Source organism: Magallana gigas, chromosome 5 (assembly GCF_963853765.1).
Source record: "Magallana gigas chromosome 5, xbMagGiga1.1, whole genome shotgun sequence".
Lineage (NCBI taxonomy): Eukaryota > Metazoa > Mollusca > Bivalvia > Ostreida > Ostreidae > Magallana > Magallana gigas.
Window position 1 is genome coordinate 10,440,549 of NC_088857.1, and position 20,276 is coordinate 10,460,824.

At 35.7% G+C, this 20,276-nt stretch overlaps 2 protein-coding genes and 1 long non-coding RNA gene across 3 annotated transcripts in view; 2 read left to right on the forward strand and 1 right to left on the reverse strand.

Moving 5' to 3' along the window:
• Positions 1–13,016, forward strand: part of LOC105333209 (uncharacterized) — a 38,488-nt gene extending 25,472 nt beyond the window's left edge. Inside the window, exons 15-35 of the mRNA XM_034481507.2 lie at positions 1,917–2,096; positions 2,662–2,913; positions 3,761–3,865; positions 4,023–4,202; positions 4,627–4,848; positions 5,059–5,343; positions 5,499–5,621; positions 5,722–5,944; positions 7,166–7,329; positions 7,419–7,682; positions 8,058–8,180; positions 8,411–8,489; positions 8,779–8,900; positions 9,254–9,348; positions 10,043–10,193; positions 10,564–10,698; positions 11,027–11,140; positions 11,545–11,754; positions 11,857–12,042; positions 12,167–12,352; positions 12,527–13,016. Coding sequence (XP_034337398.2) covers positions 1,917–2,096; positions 2,662–2,913; positions 3,761–3,865; positions 4,023–4,202; positions 4,627–4,848; positions 5,059–5,343; positions 5,499–5,621; positions 5,722–5,944; positions 7,166–7,329; positions 7,419–7,682; positions 8,058–8,180; positions 8,411–8,489; positions 8,779–8,900; positions 9,254–9,348; positions 10,043–10,193; positions 10,564–10,698; positions 11,027–11,140; positions 11,545–11,754; positions 11,857–12,042; positions 12,167–12,352; positions 12,527–12,795 — 3,668 coding nt within the window. The 3' untranslated portion in view covers positions 12,796–13,016. The remainder of the gene's footprint in view (positions 1–1,916; positions 2,097–2,661; positions 2,914–3,760; positions 3,866–4,022; positions 4,203–4,626; positions 4,849–5,058; positions 5,344–5,498; positions 5,622–5,721; positions 5,945–7,165; positions 7,330–7,418; positions 7,683–8,057; positions 8,181–8,410; positions 8,490–8,778; positions 8,901–9,253; positions 9,349–10,042; positions 10,194–10,563; positions 10,699–11,026; positions 11,141–11,544; positions 11,755–11,856; positions 12,043–12,166; positions 12,353–12,526) is intronic.
• Positions 13,017–13,317: 301 nt separating this feature from the next.
• LOC105333185 (zinc transporter ZIP10) lies at positions 13,318–20,136 on the reverse strand. The gene is made up of 9 exons (XM_011436032.4): positions 19,986–20,136; positions 18,047–18,387; positions 17,627–17,822; positions 15,663–15,832; positions 15,074–15,208; positions 14,867–14,921; positions 14,417–14,731; positions 13,714–13,901; positions 13,318–13,627 (listed from the first exon to the last, which is right to left on the reverse strand). The coding sequence occupies exons 1-9, from the start codon at positions 19,987–19,989 to the stop codon at positions 13,478–13,480; spliced, it is 1,554 nt and encodes a 517-aa protein (XP_011434334.3). The 5' UTR covers positions 19,990–20,136; the 3' UTR covers positions 13,318–13,477.
• LOC136275291 (uncharacterized) lies at positions 17,734–18,530 on the forward strand. The gene is made up of 2 exons (XR_010713847.1): positions 17,734–17,871; positions 18,121–18,530. It is a non-coding gene; the product is annotated as an uncharacterized lncRNA (long non-coding RNA).
• Positions 20,137–20,276: the final 140 nt, after the last annotated feature.

Below are 20,276 nucleotides of genomic sequence, written 5' to 3' on the forward strand. Positions count from 1 at the left end.
CCAAGTTTAAAAATCTTAATTAACTCTTGTGAAGAAAAAATTGACTCAAACCAAGCAGAATTGTGAGTTCTGTATCTTGCTTATAATTCTACAATTGACGTTGAAATTTTGATTTATCACTAGAAATGTCTCACTAAACGTTAGATACTTGTACAGAAAAATTTAAAAGGATGATATGCAGTAACAACTTATTGGGGCCCCCTCCTTATACGATGAATCTACACCACCTTTGTTGGTTTTTCAGACACAATTAAATAAAAACGACCTCTTTCAAACAGTTTAAAACATTACTGTTACGGGGATAAATGTATAATCACTATTCTTAAGAAAAAATTACAGCGGAAAATCATCTTGATTTGTAGCCATTTGTTAACGTTGATTTTAAATAAAGGGTGGGCCTTAGTAAAATAGAGCGATATGCCTGTCAATACATTGCAGTCTGAGGCTCATTGAGAGGGGGGGGGTAGACCTTATCAGAAATCTTGACAAGCAAAAAAAATATTTTGAGTACGGCTATGTCTAGCTTTGCAAAAAAAAGTGAGGGGGGGGGGGTGGGGGGAGACCCCCATCCCCTTTCACCCAGCTCCGACGCCTATGCATTGATTATATATTTAATTGCTCTTTAACATATCACATGACAACATTTTTCATTCGAGTGTATTCATCGATCAAGTGAGTAAGGTTATAAAACATAGCACAAGTTCACGCCTGGTAAACAACAATCGTTTATAATGAGGAAGACCAATTAAATTTTTGAATGTTTTTAATTTGATTGCTTTAAGGTACAATTTTCCTCTTTCACATATAGGGAATTTTTTTTAATAAAATACAATAACTAGCTAGTACAATGTAGTTGAAGATGAATATGTGCCTATATGCATATTCTCATGATAATTTGATCGTTTTATAAAGTGAAGGGGGCAGAACTAAAATAAATGTAAAGGAAATTGGAAGTTAAGAGTGTACCTCTACCAAAAATTTAGTTTTATTTCTTGCATAGGATCTTATTAATTTTGGTAAAATGGTATTTCATAGGATTACAATGTCAAAGATTAAGTGTAGGAAAATAAGTGTAACAGTTTATTTTATATTAATCTTTTTTTGTTTTTCAACCGTGGGGCCATATGGCACAATATCCTTTGAACACCCATATAAAGTCATTGTTGCTCAGGTGAGCGATGTGGCCCCATGGGCCTCTTGTTTGTTTCGGGGTTTTTTTTTATAATTTTCAAAAATTAAATAGGAGTTCTGAATTGAAGTTTGAGAACAATTTATTCTGAGAAATCATGCCAACTTACTCGTATTAATTTGTTGAGAATTGGTTTAATCAACTTTTCTATGCAGTTACTCTTGCAAACTGGAAGTAAAACAGTGTTTGGACCTAATTACACCATAACCGCTACCAAATTATAGTACTTAAAAATAATCGATAAATACGATCAATTTTATTTCGAAGCATAGTTTTCAAGGAAACCTCTTTATGATTTCCTAGAAGGTATTCATTGACATAGTATGAACTATTCATATAGCTTTTTGTAGTCGTTTATATTCCTATTGCAGACTTCAATAAGCTGGTTCCCCCGACACTGAAAAAAACAATGACTCGTCAGTACTTTCAGTACTTTGATTATGTTAAGAAATGTAAAAAAGAAAGTGAGTGGAGAGACCATATATATGGTTATTTTCTGACCTAGAATTAAGAACAAAAATACAGCAAATGTTGAACTGTTTTCTTAAAGACTGCTCCACTGGAAAAATACCAGACGCGTGACAAATAAAATGAGCGACGTTGTCTCAAAATTGACAACATTTGTATGTCTGCCTGTGTAATCTGCCAGTTATGATTTCACTGATCAACTGATACTGGGACACAGTATGACTGAGTTTATGTATATTTGCTTCTTTTTCACGCAAAGGATTTTGGGCAACATCGCAGCATTCTCCATTTTACCGCAGCTCCACTGGGAAACCTATTGGCAACGTGACCATTAGTGTGCCGATCGATGAGCAATACGTATACATTGACATGGTGAACAGACTTCGACTTCGACGCCATAAATCGTTTAAAATGAATTTCATCTGTGAGCAGTCAGCAGGTATTAGTACTTGTATCAATGAATCTATTGTTTGGGCTTGGAATTTTGAAAAGCGTTTCAATACATGTAACGTCATTAGAAAATTGAAAATAAAACGAATTTACATGCATATATAAATCATTTGGAACATCAAAATTCCAACCCATGCGCGGTTCGAGAAAATTTTTCCGGGGGGTGGGGAATAATTGCATTTGTTAAGGGGGCCGATGCTTATTTTCGGAAAGAGTTTATTGTGTAAATCTAATTTCATAAATTTGAATTTTACAAGGTGGTCCAAACCCAAAACCCCCCCCCCCCTATTTACAGTATGATTCTTGATATGACAGACTACGTGTAAATCTAATTTCATAAATTTCAAGTTTACAAGGTGGTCCATCCCCCCCCCCTCACATTCCCCTCTTATCACTCGAATCACCGCATGTAACCGTTATACAATATGATTCTTGATATATGATACAATATGATTCTTGATATATGATGCAATATGATTCTTGATATATGATACAATATGATTCTTGATATATGATACAAGATATATGATACAATATGATTCTTGATATGACAGAGTACCTTGGGAACTTTCTGACCGATCCCACTGTACCAGTGGTCTTAGAATCTATGGATATGACAGTCCAGCTGTGTGTGGAAATCTGCCGTGCCAAAAACAAGACTTACGCCTTTCTTTCTCCTACGCAATGCCGGTGTGATTTCCTCCCTCCGGTGAATACTACAATTACCGATGGAACGGCATTGTGCTCTAACTCAGCGTTGCAGCTTTGTGGATATTCTACAACGGTTGTTTCTGCTTATAAGATAGGTAAAAAGCATTTAAGCATTTTTATGGGGTTTTTATTGCATAATATACTTCAAGGGTAAAATTCTTCATGAATTTTTATTTTATGAATATAGAAAATGTCAAACTTTGTCCGATATTATATACTAAAAGGTAGGCGCCAGTGAAAGTAATTTTTAAAAAAAACAATTCATTAATGATTATTTAAAGACACAACAAATGAGAGTTTATTTTGTAACTAATTTTTTTTCTTTAAATAATCCAGGAATCATTTTCATGTTAAATACATATTTCTTAAGAAATCTTGTCAAAATAGTTTAAGAAGCTGAGTACTATAGTATTTAGTATGCAAGTTTTTACTTCTTTTGCGGAAATAAATCTACTAGATGGTGTCTTACTAACTAACAGTAAAAAAAAACCTCTTTTAGCCTTGCTAGCAATACGGAATGCAAAACAGTTTCATTGATTTCTTATAGTCCCACTGAACTTGAAATCTGAAAAAACGTTTTTCATAAGAAATACGTATACGCGATTTTACGTAATTTCATATTACACCCCAATCAGATTAAAATCAGATCCTTTGATCCGCTCACTTAGATCGCCTAGTGTAGCGATCTAAGTGAGCGGATCAGAGGATCTGATTTTAATCAGATTGTATTTCACCCCCACGAAACATCAAATGAATATCAAGACTTTTACAATGTTTCATAAACTTTGAAGTGTGCAATAATCGAGAGCATTCACAATGATACAGGCAGCCAGATTATTATCTGTTGAATGAAAAAGTATCTACACTTGTATTATATTATATAATACCATACCTTTATTGACAATACATGATATATAAATGTAAAATCTGGGTTTATTTTAGACGAATATCCTGAGTACTCCTCGTGTGAGAACTTGTTTGACTTTGGGATCCGGGAACATGGGGTATACAGACTGATGAAAGGCGCACAATACTGCCAATTCTACGGTAAATTGTTTATCACACACACACACACACAAACACACACACACACACACTTTGTTTCCATACGTTGATGATAAACTTCGAACACACATTTCTACCCCAATTGGTCGCTCTACATCAGCGTTTGGTAGAAATGACCAGTGGTTGTTTCTTTTTTCAGACAATTCCACTGCGTGTGAACAGGGTTGGCACGCCTTAAATGGAACATGCTACAGCGTATTAACATCACTTAACGAGCAAACTGTTCAAGATTGGAGGTCGTCATGTGGACAAAATGGAGCGAGGCTACTAACCCTCAACACCCCAGATCAACACCAGTTCATCTCAAAACTCATCATGGGTGCGTAAGGCGTTTCAAAAGTATTGGGATGCAGGAAAATACAATTAAAAACAAAGATCCTTATTTACACCACAAGTCTAGCGAAAATGATTTTTAGTAATTAAAATGTTTTAATTCTTTATGAGTCCGTGACTTACGACAATTAAAATTGATATTTACATTTGCAAATATGTTTCGTTATATGAACGAAATATATGAAATATATGAACCGGGATATAAAACTTGGTTGATACGTGGTCAAATCTTCTGAGAAGCCCTTTGGGGTTCACAGGATTTGATCACGTGACCAACCAAGATCATATATCGGTGTGAACTTTTTAAACTGTTTATTTCTTAAGGGGCGTGGTCATGATTTGATCTAAACAAATTTATTTATCCTTGTTCGTGTTTATCTCGCCTCTTTCATTTCACTCACTGATTTCAGGCTCTGAACGTTCGATCAAGAGCGCTGTGTTGGTGGGCTACTCGGAATCAGTTCTTTTAGGAGGCCATGGCTGGGCATCAGGCTCTTTGTCTGACTATATACCATACAGCACAACTTTAACCCAAGAGAGCGTTTTGTTGCACAATCAAAAGTTTCTCAACACGGATATTGGTCCCTCTGACTCATCATTGACTAGAGCTGCAGTGTGTGAAACAGAAAAGGGTATGTTATTGATGACTTGTATTTTGATTTATACACACATTGTTATTGGATATGTTTTCTTAACTTTTGAATTTACAAATAACTTTGAATTAGATCGTTGATGAGCTTTCCTTTCAGGCTACAATCTGTACAATTTACTCACAATAAAATGTGACAAAAATATCAAAGTTCAATATAGCTTTTGATACTGTATGATCGTTTGTTTTGTAGATTTCATTGGAGTCTATCAGCCGCCTGTTTCTTTGGAGCCGGCGATTCCTGGTTTTGGGTTGATGACCTTAACACAGTGCAAACAGGTGTGTATTGGAGGGGACCACACTGTTGCCATGGTGAGTAGGGACACCTGTTGGTGTGGGAGCCAAGCAGACGTCACCGGACTGACCCAGGCCCCGTCAGGTGACAGTGAAAGGCTCAGCAGTACCCCAGACACCTTCTGTCTAGGGAACAACATCCAACGCTGTTCTAGCAAGGACTACGTTTACGTATATCAACTAGGTAATCATTTCATTTGTCGAAAATAAGACAACAACAGCATGTAACTAACTTAAACTGTACACAAAAAAGAGACAAGATAATGTTAAGACTGTCAAAGCTCAAATTTTGACATCTTTAAAATCTCTAGTTCATCCAGATAGATTCATTTATTTTAGATTATGACGTAGACTACCCCGCCTCCTCTTGTGATCATCTCTACTCAAACGGAGTTTACTTTAATTCCACGTACAACATTCTAAATGAAAACGGTCTTTCTAAACAAAAATGTGGATTTGCAGGTACATATAACATTATATTTTTTTCTTACCTTTATGTATTTTAAATTGTCATTGCTGACTGTGCAGGTATAAGATTTTTTGTTGCTTTTTGAACTGCAAGACAGCACTATTTGCCGGTCGGACCTTATGTTCTGGGGGTACAAAGAGAACTGCTACAAATTCGGTGATGCAGTGACATCCGGGGATCTGCATTCTACTGAATGCTTCAAAGATGATAGCCTTCCATTACTGGCTTTCGATGATGATGAGTTGATCTCAATACTCAGACAAATGGTTCCAGTTTTTAAGCAAAACATTAGTTTGTTTATCGGGACGTCAAATGGGTACGTAACTGTTGAAGGCCAAACCCATTTGCACACTTTTGAAAAGTAGAATTTTTTTTCAAATTTTAAGAATAATAAGTCGAATAAAGGTGTGCACATTGGTTGTAAGAGAAATATTAAATTAGGTATTTTATCCCATTTCAATACTTAGTATTGAAATTTGATAAATTTAAATAGAGATTTCAATACAATCATTTTGGTATAATACGCCTATACATGTAATGTTTAGATTGCTTGATTACTTGATTTCATAAATGTAGGTTGCACTTTATTGGTTTGTATGCTAAAAGATATATCTCCATGAAATCGGGCCGCATAGCAATGAATCATTCTTTTGGTATTATGAGGTGATCAAATAAAGTCGGACGTGGTCGAATCCAGTAATGCACAAAGGGTTTTATGATAGATTTGATCACGCCCGACTGTATGAAATTATATTTGATCACCTCATAATATGTTAAGAGTGATCCCTTATTACTTACATTTATATAATATTTAAGCAATTGTACGATTAAATATTAAAATAATCATTGATGAATTGATATGTATTGTATTGTACCATACATTACAAAATCGATTTGTAGTGTTAAAGACAAGACACTGGAATGTGTAAATATTGCATAATGAATTACAAATTACGTTCTGAACTCTTTGCAGTAAGATTTGGTCAACTCTAATCTGGATTCAATACATTAACGTAACGTTTATCTAAATAAAGCACATGCGTGGTGGAATTCAGGCACGTAGCATCGTTTTTGAAAGTGGGGGGGCCAGACTCATCCAAAAAATCTTGACAAGCAAAAAAAAAAAGGAAATTTAAACTTTTCCAAACCAAAATCTTCAAAATCCTAATCCGTGGGGGGGGGGGGGGGGGGGGGGGGGCAAGCGTAGTATATAACTTCAATTTCACTCCTTATTTCCTTATTTTTATATCAATTTTTTACATACTCCCAAAAAAAGTGGGGGGGGGGGGCCAACTCAATGATATTCCAATTCTTTATATGTAAATTTTAAAAAATTTGTTGCTGCGAGATGCTACGTGCCTGGAATTCCATTAAGGCATAAACATTCTCTCGTCGAAAAAAAGAAAGTAGAGAATTTGACCATTCTTTACCTCCTGCGGTTAACAACTCATTCCAGACTCAGACGTTACGAACGAAAGTAAAGTACACATTTACGTGATGAATATTTTCAACATTTTGATACATTATTTTATTTCAGATTGAACACTTATCATTTTCTGTCAAGTGAAGGATTTTTCGTACGATCGCCTCCTTTAATGATGTCAAATAGTTTAAATGGATTTATGACGTTGAATTTAGAGTCAATGACGTGGGAGGAAGTCCAGGGGAATTATTTCGGAATTTGTAAATCTCCTCAAAATGGTGAACATTTTTAATTCTATTTCCTTCATCATTTTTGTTTTCAAAAATATGCATTTTGTTTTGTATTTTGTATTTTGATAACGTTTTAGGAAGCATCAGTTGCATTGATACTAGCACCATAAATGGATCCTTGGTGTTCCAGCATCTTGATATCTCCCCTTTAACGACATCTATTTGTATTCAACTGTGTCTCGGCAAGGACGCCAATTTTACCGTTGTTCTTGAGGGAGGCTGTAAGTGCTTCAATGAACTGTCCTATGATCATAAATTTGGACAGTGCAAGGCGTGTTCTGGGCACGAAACTCAGATGTGTGGAGATGACGGCCGAAACAGGGGTGTTTTGGTCAATTTAGGTAATATCTTTTAATTTATTGTATTTGAGAATTCAATATCAAATCTTTAAGAAAATATTGTTAGTTAATTGTAGAATCAAGGACATTTCTGTAGATATCAATTTTTGCGGAAAAAGTGAAATTCCCGGTTCGGATGATCGTTAATTCGTATATAGTGGTCGTTGGAGACTTTTACTTTTTCGTGGATCAAGTCAACGACAGAACACACGAAATATGTACTTAATTAGTAGTTGAAATCGCAACAAAGGGGATACCTTTATCTTTGTTCATGAATCATCTTGCCATGCATGCTTATGCATTTTAAACTACGAATAGCTTCCCTTCATACATAATACAGTTGACAGATCAAACTACATTATGTAGCTTTGTTTGTAGACCTGTACAGGAACGAGACGGCCGGTTCGTGTGACGAGTTGTACTCCTACGGTATCCACGTCCCCGGCCAGTACTACATAAATACTCTCAACACCAAATACCTGGTTACATGTTTCGACCGAGGTAAACTTAGAAATTTTAAAAAGAAACTTTTTTATTTTACCGGATGCGTGTCAAGAAAATATAAATATGACATCAGAAAATTAAAAAAAATGCCTCATAAAAATAAAAGAGCATGTTTGCAAATTTATGATGCTGGAGAGAGAGAGAGAGAGAGAGAGAGAGAGAGAGAGAGAGAGAGAGAGAGAGAGAGAGAGAGAAATTTTATTGCCAAGCCATTGCTGTCATTGTAGAAGCCTCGTTATCCGTTATTACGGATTACTCTGTGAAGCCATCGTCGCTAGATCCTAACTCTACAAACCAAGGGTTCAGGTGAGATATGACCAAGCTTTGTTCCCGTACTACTCCTCACAGAATATTCGTTTTTTTACATCATTGTTTTTATCATAATAATTTGCTGTATGTGACTTGTCATCGCAAGTGTAGCACACAGTACGGTACCTAAGATACCTTGTCAAACGTAATTTTCAGTTGCACCTTTGAATATTTGAACGAGCTTAAAACAATGTTCAAACACAATATAATAAACGAAAAATAAATCGGTATTATGCTGCAAGGATTTATTTTCAAGAATTTTTTTTTTAAATTGAACCCTCTTCAGAATTGTCGCCTTCACCAACTTGAGCGCCCACACCGCCTGGGTACCTGACGGTTCTGATGGCTCACCTTCTCTCACTTTTACCTTCACCGAGGATTACCTTCTGACGGCCATTCAGACACAAGGTAGTCGGCTCTGTATTATATTCATACCAAAGGTTTTAAATCCTTCACAATCTTACGAAAAATCAATAAATTTCGTAGATTTGTTTTTGTTTATTGTCCAAAATATTCTTATATTTTTGAAAGATACTTTCATTTCTAATTAGGGATCTTCTTTGAAAAGCATAAATCAGTTCTTTAGTTTTGTAAAAATTATAATTAAAAAAAATATCTGAAAAAATGCAAAAAATACTAGAATCTATCAACTAAAACGCTCATAAAATATAAGTAACATGTCTCCATTTTAACCAATTTTAAAAGACAATATTTTGTTTCATTTTATATCATTGTGAGTTGTGTTTCTTTGAATGTTGTAGGGGACGTGCTGTCTGACTCGTGGGTCGAGGTCTATCAACTCATATCCAAGTATGCTGGCGAAGAGACCTACGTCATCATAAATAACTCCATCAATGTACGAAAAGCAAGCGTTTAAAAATATACTAGCACCAATCAATTCTTACATTGTTTAGTTTGGATAGAATTTTAAATAGTACCACTCCGATGCTATTGTTAGTATATATTTACGATACGATTCAGCTCTGTAGCATCATGAACTCTTGAATTCTATCTGACTCGACTCATACTGAATTACATTAAACCTACTTCAATTACATCATTGTAGACTGATTTAGTAATCAAATAAGAGATCATTAACTTCATTAGAGTTCTCTTTTATTAGATATAGCCATTTTTCCATATGTTTCCTGTTTATTTATATGGCTCGGGAAAATGTTACATGTACTGTTATACAACCGAAAAAAGCTGATATTTATATAAAAAATAATTGAAAGAGATTTTTACTTCCTTACTTTGATTTTGCATTTCGTTATTTATATTTACGTGTTTAATTACTATCATGAGTTAAGTACGATTAATTTTATCGTAACTATTTATATATATATTTATTATATAAATTTATATTTACACGGACAGTTTTTTGTTAGACAGAGTTTGAACATTTTTTTCTATCGCCGTTAACTTTCATTTATATATACATAAACGAATACAATAACATATTTTATATCTACAAGTATTCTGTATATATACGTAAACTGATGCAAAATTTTGTCTGCTTACAGTGTAACCTCAATACAATTTATTTGCAGATAACGGGGAATACTGACCGGTACAGTCGGGCCACACAGTTCTTTACTTATCCAATCATATCACGCGAAATTGCACTGAACCCAGTATCATTCAACCAAAAGGTTTCCCTTCGTGTTAATCTCTACGGACAACCACTGGCCAACTTCAATCGTACGGTGATGCGTTACCATATTTATAAACAGTTGAACATATAAAATTCATAAACATCTTTTTGGAGAGAAAAGTAGTTTAAACTAAACTGGGCTTTAAGTTTTGTTCAGGTCTTCTTCTGTATACATGGAAATATTCGCCCCCGTTTTATTTTCGCCCCTTTCGCCCTTGTTATCAGCCAGCGAATCTCAGTTTTTCAAATTATTCTTATTAATATACTGTGTCTGGGCGATTTCAAGACGATGCGAAACTGTTCACAAGTATAGAAGGGCGAAAATTACACGGGGCGAAAATAACCATGTAACTATGTCTTCTATTTATTTCTTTGGTCATTATATGTTTTCTAAGCATTTTTTCCCTCACAATGTAGACTCCAACAGATTTTTGGGGTGCTTTCTGGATCCTGATGGAGTTTTTGTCGAGGAATCATCAGTGTTTTCTGAAGAAGACTGTAAAGCCACGTGCCAAGTATCTCATCAATTTTATTCTTATTATGAAACTCATGGTAATTATTCTATATCACCTTTTGTGAACGTTTATATTCATTCAAACGTTTGTAGAAAAATTATTTGCTATGATTTTCTATCGTGTGTTTTATTGAATATGTCTTCTCCATAATCAGAAATATTAAAACGGTTTGTTTATATACTCTTGAAAATATGGCCATCATTCTTTACAGTGTGCTATTTTGTCAAACTAATCTTACATTTAAATCAAACGATTAAGTTTTGATATGTCTTCTTATCGAAACCAAAATGGCTTTTGTTTTCATTATCTTAATTAATGGCCATTCAACAATTCATGATTTGAAGAAAAACTTGTCTACATTCCAGATCCTTCACAGCACTGTTTTTGTGGGAATTCTCTGTACGTGTATGGGAAATCGGAAACATCGTTCTGTTCCCCGAATGTTAGCGAGCCGTACTTACCAGTTTACAGGACCTATGGTAAATCATTTTTGTCTCTCCCTTACCCCCACCACCTACGTTTGATTAAGATATAATGGACTACATGCACTGTGAATTCATTCATTAGATTTCGTAGTGGCTCAATGTTCGTGGTATTCGTGGGTACCTCTCAGCCACGAATTAGCATCCTCCACTAATAAATACATTAGATTGTAAAGTCATATTTACTTTTTAGGTATAAGAAAATACACGAAATTACGTCCCCATGAACATAAAAAAAATTCAGCAATCCACGAAAATTGGCCACCACATATATTTAATGATTCCACAGTATTTTACGTACATGTGTATGTTACGCAAATACTTTTTTCGTCCATTTTTGTTAGTTCCGTCAGTTTTAAATCTCTGAAGTAAACTAACCTCGTAGAAACTGTTGTTTAAAGACACGTATTGTGACCCAAGAAGCGAGGACTATGCTTCACTGGTGTCATCCACTCTACCCCACACTGACCAGTACCCCACCGTCTCCTCCCAGCTCCACTATCAGTGTGACGTAGGCTTCGTCCTGAGCGATAACAACAAAACCAAATCCGTGACGTGTAGGGAAGCAGCAGGCATCTACTATTGGGAGAACGATTCCGGAAAATGTAAAGGTGTGTGCTCATCATTTTCGAGTATTTTTGTATCCACTTTAAAACTGAAATATATCATAACTTTCACGCACTCAGAGTTTAATACAAAGAATTTCGTTGCAGTTGTAAACTGCAGCTCCCTGTCTGGGCCGGGGACCTGGTATGATGTGAGTTCAGAAAACTCGAGCTATGGGTCCCTCGTCACAGTAACATGTAACAGTAGCCTGTTCATGGCGGACGGAAAAACAGTCAAGACTGTCACCTGTCTCGACACGGGACAATGGAATGACACTGTAACACCCTGTACATGTACGTCACAGAGTCGGCGTATGATAAACTTCCATTCCTAAACCCTTAATATTAATATTGCACTGTTAATATTGAGATAACCAGAAAGATAACTCTTTTATTACTTTGGTTTTTCTGATTTTAGATACATACTGCCCTTTAACACCACCTCCTCTCAGCAACGGGGTATATGAAGTAAATGCCGAAGGAACAAATACCACGTACAGATGTAACCAGTTTTACCAGCTCTCAACCGGAAATGACCGGGAATACGTCCCCTGTCTTGCCCATCAGCAATGGCAAACGCCCACTTTTACCTGCACCCTGAACGGTAATTATACCGGTTAAGATTTATTTTCCTAATCCGAATTAACTGTCCTTTTGAAAAAAAAATTGTTAACCAGTAGATTTCTGCATCCCTATTTGATGGCAGCATTGTTGACATGCAGTGGTTAGATGCAGCTTTGCTTGTTGCATTACTTTTATATAATTTTTTTATATACAGATACGAATGTGGTGTACAAGCAAGCAGAATTCAACCTTGTAGGACTGTTTAAGCGTCAAACAGACACAAGCTGGATAATAAGCAGTCACGTGTCATCATCTTTGTTCACGTGCACGGACAGGTGCGTGAAGAGTGCACAGTGCGTTGCCTACTCTTACAGCCCACAAGGACGTGATTGCGCCCTGTTTAACAAAACTGCACATTCCATGGAACTAGCACAGAACCCAGCCTGGAAATATTTCGAAATAGTCAAAGTGTGGATGATATGAACTTTGTGCAAAACTGAAACGCAACGGAAATCACACATTATAAAGTTACACATCTACTTTTTACACATCTACTTTTTGTCTAAAATTTTCATGTGTTAGAAATTTTTGATTAATATAGATATCTCAGTTCTCAGTTTCACTAGACCCATTTCTAATATACCGGTATCCATCAAGGCACTATCTTGTATTATTTTTTTAGAAAAATTTTAACAAATTTGATAATTAAGCAAGTTTTTGTGTTGCTAAGAGATTGGCCCCCCGAAAATTCTGCAACAATCCTCCCTCATACTAGTCTAACTTGATTACTGTCGGGTTTTTTTGTGTCAAGAATGCTTAACCTGTTAGCTTTTGATCAAAATTCAAAACAAGTAACATTGTCAAATATATTTAATAAACTTTTAAAAAGCATAATTAAAAAGGCAAAATGTATGAACATATCATATTTCTGTATATAACCTGTACTAAAGTAATGAAAATGTTAACTTAAACTCTTACTAGATTACCAGAATGTAAGATGTGGCATATAATCTCTCTCTCTCTCTCTCTCTCTCTCTCTCTCTCTCTCTCTCTCTCTCTCTCTCTCTGGAATGTGTGTATGTGTATGTATTTTACATGAATTCAAAAGATACAATGCTCCAATTTTACAACAGTATTACAACACTAGTTACCGTACTTTTTATCATCAGTCAAACACTGAGTTCAGTTGGTCTTCATACAGAGCTATTAACAGCATAATTCCAACCCCCAAACACGTGCCTCCTAACTGAAACAGGAGCTGACAGAACGGCCTCCTCTCACGTTTCCCCGATTCAAGCAAACTCATTTCGGGTATCTTTAAAAAAAATATTCCTGTCTTTGAAACTATTCAACAAATTGGAAAATTAAACAGTCACTCAAGTATTCATATTACATGCTTACTAAATCCACAAGGGAAATGTATAGAAACATTCCAGCAATCCCGGCAAATATCCATAAGCTGGACTGTCCGATGTTTCCGATAGCCAGCCCCACCGCCATACCGACAAAAGACAAAACTGAGGACACACAGTTACACAGAATAGCCTGCCGGATGGTCATCCCGTTTTTCAGCAGAACGGCGAAGTCACCTTTTGATTTAAGAAAAGAAATTTAGAATTATAAATGAGATATTCTTCGAGTTTTCTTTGAAAGCATTTTTCAATACACGCTTGTTTGATAAACTGTTTCCTGGTGATTTGGTTGTCATAAATCCTTCGATAATTTTTTTTTTTTGGGGGGGGGGGGGGTTAAAGGTACTGTAAATTCCTTATATTACGCGAGTGCTTAATTCCGCGATCCCGCTGGTTTGTATCAAATTGCGAGAATATAAAATCGCGAACTTGAATCTCTTCTCTTTATTTTTTATAGTTTTCAACTCTCAGAAAATAATGGCGAGATTTTAAAATCCGCGAAGGATGCTTCTTGCGATTTTACGCGGATATTAGTTCCTCGCGTTTAATTAGGAATTTACAGTATCTAAGAGTACAAGTACACAAACGTAAGGCTACATGAATCATTCTACAACTTGACTGATTTGCCTTAAACAATCAACAAAATTATTGATCTTAATACGAAAAATTAACTGCACTGTAAAACCACAAACCCATTTCGTGCGGCAGTTCGTGGCAGAGCACGGCGACTGAGGTACTAAGGCCTCCCGTCACACTGTTAGCAAACGCCACGCCCACCGCTATACCGTCACTGAAGTTGTGGATACCATCCCCGATGACAACCCGCCACACCAGCGCCCCGAGGGCTTGGGGGACAGGATGGTCATGGGAGTGCCCGTGTCCGCTAGGGTGCTCGTGAGTGGAGGACGTGTCTTTTGGCTGCTCGTACTCGTGACTCGTTTTTGGACAGTGCTCGTCGGTTTTTTCATTGACCGCATTTAGCGCCACAATTTCCGGCTCCTCCGCCTCTGAAGAGAAAAAGTATAAATTCAAATGAATGAAGAAAACTGTATTACGTTATTAGAGGTTCGTTTGTCGAGCAGATTGCAAATGGGGTTAGTTACTTGATTTTTATTTGCTTTTATGCTCTTAAGTTAACTAACCCTTTGGTTCTATCCTCATGGTAATGTCCATTAGGTTTTCGCCCTTCGTTTCTTCCTGAGATAAAAACCAATTGACAAATTCAAGATAATCCTATCCTGCTATTTTGTTTATGATTGCTAGCATTTTAAGTCATAACTAATATCAAGTATGACTTCTATTTTCATCATAGTGATATTTAAAATTGTACCGTAGTTTGATATTTTTACCTTTATCTTCCTATTCATGTAGATGCCTTGTACTCGACCAAATATAAAGAAGCTATAGATGCCCGCCAACGCACATAACCCTTTGTAAACGTTTTCATTGTCTTCAGTAGCGCCTTCCTTTTTAGCGGCAAAAACCTTGACCAATAGAGGAAACAAGTGTTACACACTCCGTGGTTGAAAATATCGTTCATTTATGATAGATTATCAATCAATGGTGTAAGAAAATATAGAGTAAAAGTTTGCGGTTCGTCAGCAACATTTCTCTTTATGTAATAGAATTGGTGGGTTTATTTGGAGATTCTCTTATCAATCATCTTCGCTAGCCAAGGGTTTTCGGTCCACTTCGCTCCCCATCAACCCAAAGGAAAACCCTTGGCTAGCGAAGATGCATATCAATATCATTTTATATATCCGTGTGTTTTAAGCAGATCACATCATTACGACTACATCTATGTGCATCCCTGCTAACTGATTCCAGAATTATATGTTTTACGTTATAAAAGGTAATTCTATTCGTGTTGCTTCGTAGTTAAAAATCAAATACGACAGGTAACCTTTTACGACTTGGCATCAGAATTCTTGGACTTACGTGTGGTATTAAGTGAAGCATGGCGTCCCCAGACAGAGCCCCCACAGCCAGGGCGACTAAGAACTGGAGGACGGTGCTCAGGAACACCCTCTGTAGACAAGGGATGATGGACACACTCAGGAGGCCCAGTAGACTGATGGTGATGATGGCCGCCGAGCCGTACCCCCAAGCTGTAGTACATTACAACTAGCTATACTACATCATGACAAATTGTATTAGATCATGAAAACCTGTTGTGCATCATGATACAGCTGAAATACATCTACACGAGATGCAGTACAGGTGTTAATCATTACAAGCTACAGTGCACATGACAAGCTGAAAACCAGAATCAAACTGTATTACATCATTACAAGCTGTAGTACGACAAGCTATAGATTATCATGACAAGCTCTAGTACACCATGACAAAAAGTAGTACATCTTAATAATTTATAGATACATTACGAAAGGCAAAAGTGCATCATGACAAGCTAAGCACGGTAAGCAATGGTACATCATGACAAGCTGTACTAAGTTTATCAAGACGAGCTGTAGTACATCATAGTAGGCTGATGCATGTAATACAAGTAATTCATAACAAGCTACAGTGCATCAGTATATTACGTCAATTTATAGTACATCATGACAAGCAATGGTGCGGCAAGCTATTGTACACCATGACAAGCTACAGTACATCATGACAAGCTATTATACATCATGACAGGCTATGGTGCGACAAGCCATTGTACACCATGGCAAGCTACAGTACATCATGACAAGATATACATCATGACAAGCTGCAGTCCCTCAAGCTATGGCACACCATGATAAGTTACAGTACATCATGACTACCTACAGTATATCACGTCAAACTATATTTCATCATGACAAGCGATAGTACGCCAAGTTATAGTACACCATGACAAGCTATGGTACATAATGACAAGCTACAGTACATCATGACAAGCTACAGTATATCAGTGCTAACTATAGTACATCATAACAAATTAAAAGGCATCAAGACAAGTCATAGTACATATTATGCTGAGTAGAAACTTTTAGGAGAGCAAACCAAATTATGTGAAAAACATTCCTTAAAGAGGCTGGGTCGCCGGTAAATACCTTACATTCATACATTTAAAACGGTATGGTATTAAAATATAAAATAATTTTGTTGGCAAAGAGCAATTCTATATATTTTAGCAAATTCACCTTTTTCTATCTTTACCAAGAATTCTCGTTATTAAGGAGATCAACCATTCAATGGTATAAATCGGTTAGGACTATCCAGACGTTTCAAAAACTGAATTGGCTTGTTACATATAGGGGTCACTTGTTTCCACTGGTTTTTGTTAGGGTTTGTTAGCTTTGGTATTATATGTATTTATTTCAAATTGGGAAGTACAATCTACAATGGACGTTTAAAATGCTGAGCCTACTTGATAGCTACATTTAGTAATTGTTTTCGTTCAACATAATTTGATGTCGCATTTGACTGGTCTGTTTTCGATACTACCTTGTATTGAAACAATTATAAAGTTCTTACAGAGTTTTATAATAAGATATAGATAGATATCACTTGATATTTTATTTGATAAGCATGCACGCAACATGTCTTAAGTAAAATCTTGTATGATGTACACTTCACATGAAATTTTGTTTCTAACAACGATACTTATGTTAAAAACTCTTCCGCGTTTGAAACATATAAAAAACGGAGATATATTGATTCTCAGAATATATTACAATTGGAATGCCTCCTTGGTTCCGGATTCGTTAAAAGTAATTTCCGACAAATTGACATATGAATAAACATGTGTGTGGACAATTAATCTAATTTAAGAATAATGTTACATTTGATACCTTAAAGTCTATACGTTATTGTAATCTCAAAAATCAACATGACATGGCAATTATATCATAATGTTAAATGCATGTATTATATTCATTGAAGAACCAATTACAATTGTGATAAATACGAACCTTCTGGTGCTATTGTGACAAGTCCAGCCATGGTAAAGTGTGTTGGTGCTTGATGATGCTGAGCATGCGCATGGGGACATATTCCACTATCCAGTTGAACCATAATAACGGGGCACATGTGATGAAATTGATCAGCAGTAATGACGTCCCGGGTGTTGAACCCAAACAGATTCACAATGTCCGAGGGAAGGAGGCACTTCAAAATTATAATGAACCGGGCTAATATAGTGATGTCAGGACAAAAGGTTGGGATTTACATTTAGCATACTCGGCTCTAGTATGCAATATTGGGCAATCAACTGATGTTTCATTGAGACATACTACCAGTACTGTATAACTGTAATATAAGATATTTGACATGCAGTGAATAGAAATCTGGATCCGGTTTGTTTGGGCTAAAAGATTTATAACTACCGTTACCTTCGTGAGAACATCCAAGTTTCGGCGATGTATGTGATTTCGTTTGTGGGTTTTAATTATTCTGTTATCCACAGGTTTATGTTGGTGGTCCGAATGCTCAGGTTCGAATCCTGTTTTGTCCCAGTGGTCGTTGAGGCGATGTGTTATCTGCATGCTGCCCAATTCTAGATTCTGGAAAAGGTGTTCTAGTGCTTCAAATGAGATGGCAGACTCGTTGCCATATTTTTTAAACAGTTGTCTGACGAACAGTTCCTCCACTTCTGATGCGTTGAGGTCACTTGATCTGGCACAGTGGCTTGGTTCAACAACAAGAAGCACGAGAAGGATTTGTAATTGAAGATCTGAAATAAATAGGATATATATATGTTCCAAAATATTATCTAGTTCAATGTTGTTTAACAAAATATGAACAAAATAAGAAATTAATTGTCAGCTTTTTTTTATCTTAACTTAAAAAAAAGCCAAAATAAAAAGAAATAATCAATATTTTTCGTCTTTTACCCAAAAATACATTGAATTAGAACTCACACATATTGACTCTAGTACACGATTCTTAATCGCCTCCTTTAGAAAGATTTTCTTTTCATTACAGATAAAATTTCATTGTTAGTTGGGATGGGGGGGGGGGGGTTCTGAGAAATCGGTGCTTTTAATTTCAGGAATGCGCATTTGAAAAATCATCTCTCAGACTCTACATAAAACGTTCAAGAATCTGTGAAATACTTTGAAAAATAAAACATTTTCATAAAGCCTTTGCTTTGAAAGCCTTGTTTATATCACGCTTAAAACGTTTTAAGAAACCGTGGTACTCGATTCAAAACACCACGTACAATGACAGTGAGGTTCCTGTATTGTAAGAGAGCAACCATCAGGCACTGTTAGGTTTTAAGTTATTTTAACAGTCATGCACTTCTTTAATACATTTCAAAGTGTGAACGGAAGTAAAGCCATTGAGTTGCTTCACGCGACAAGAAATAGACAAAAAGGGCCTTGTACTCAACTTCCGGTTGATTAAGTGATTTTTAAGTTTACCATGCATGTTTCATCAAATAATAATTTTAAACTTTTTATTCGTTTCACATTAGATATTTAATTGAAATTACTGTGTAAAGATTTTGAAATCAGGAACAGTTATATAATATGTAGAGCAAGAGGTCCATGGGACACATCGCTCATGTTAGTAACAAAGTGCATTTTCTAAAGCTTTATAACTTTTCTAATTGTAAAATCTACAAACTTGTGGGGGGGGGGGGGGGAGGGGGTAACACAGATTAAAAAAAAAGATATAGTCAACACTTTATATGTAAATTATATAACAAAAAAAGTGTTTAAGATTTTATGAAAAAAGATTTTGAAGATAATTTTTGATTATTCCTATATTTAATAGTGAATACCCCCTATGACCCCATTGAAAATTAGAGGGTACCTTACTATTTGTTTAGGGTCAAAGGATGAACAATTTAAAATATACTCTTAATTTAGGATCCTAAATATGTTTATAACAAACTATGACTTAATCAATTTAAAATTTACACTATACGAAGTTGTTCCCTATATTTGACATTTTGGTCCTTTGGTGAAGTTTTTATTAGACACTTACATATCGTCTTACCTTCAATAAAATTTGACTTTTTATTCAACAGTTCAAAAAACACTCCTTATTCGAAAATGATCTCCGCAAAGTTTGGTTAAAATTGGATAATTTTTTAAATTATTTTAGATTGAGAAAAAAGACCATAAATGTTAATAGTTTACAGACGGACGAATAAACGGACGACGGACAGCGAGTTATCAAAAAACCTATTCGGTTTACCAAGATCAAAAATGTTTACTCAAGAAAATGCCAGACGATTCCGAATCTAAAAGTCACATTTAGAACCTACACGTATGTTAAGTGTAAATCACAGAATAAATTAAAGTAGTGATAAATATTCCTTACCCATCTTCTTCTCCTCCTGTCTACAAAATCATTTAAAGTTTTAATTTCAGACTTGATAAAGACACAGCGCTTCCTGTTTTGATTACAGAGTAATTGAATGCATGCTTCTATTGTGCTTGTCACTTGAATTCTGACTACAACACATCCGATTACTCTCAAAAACTATGAAATTCTAGAATATCTGTTATTATGTATATGGAAAATGTACAAATGCTGATAACACAATATTGCCACTTACACATAAAAACCACTTTTATAAGTTCGCCTGTCGAAAAAATTCTTTTTTGTTTT

Coding starts and splice junctions, on each gene's coding strand:
- LOC105333185 (XM_011436032.4), bottom strand. Junction 14,732..14,866: donor CATGAGGATAGAACCAAAGG/GTTAGTTAACTT, acceptor TTTTCTCTTCAG/AGGCGGAGGAGCCGGAAATT. Junction 13,902..14,416: donor CGAACTGCCGCACGAAATGG/GTTTGTGGTTTT, acceptor TTAAATCAAAAG/GTGACTTCGCCGTTCTGCTG.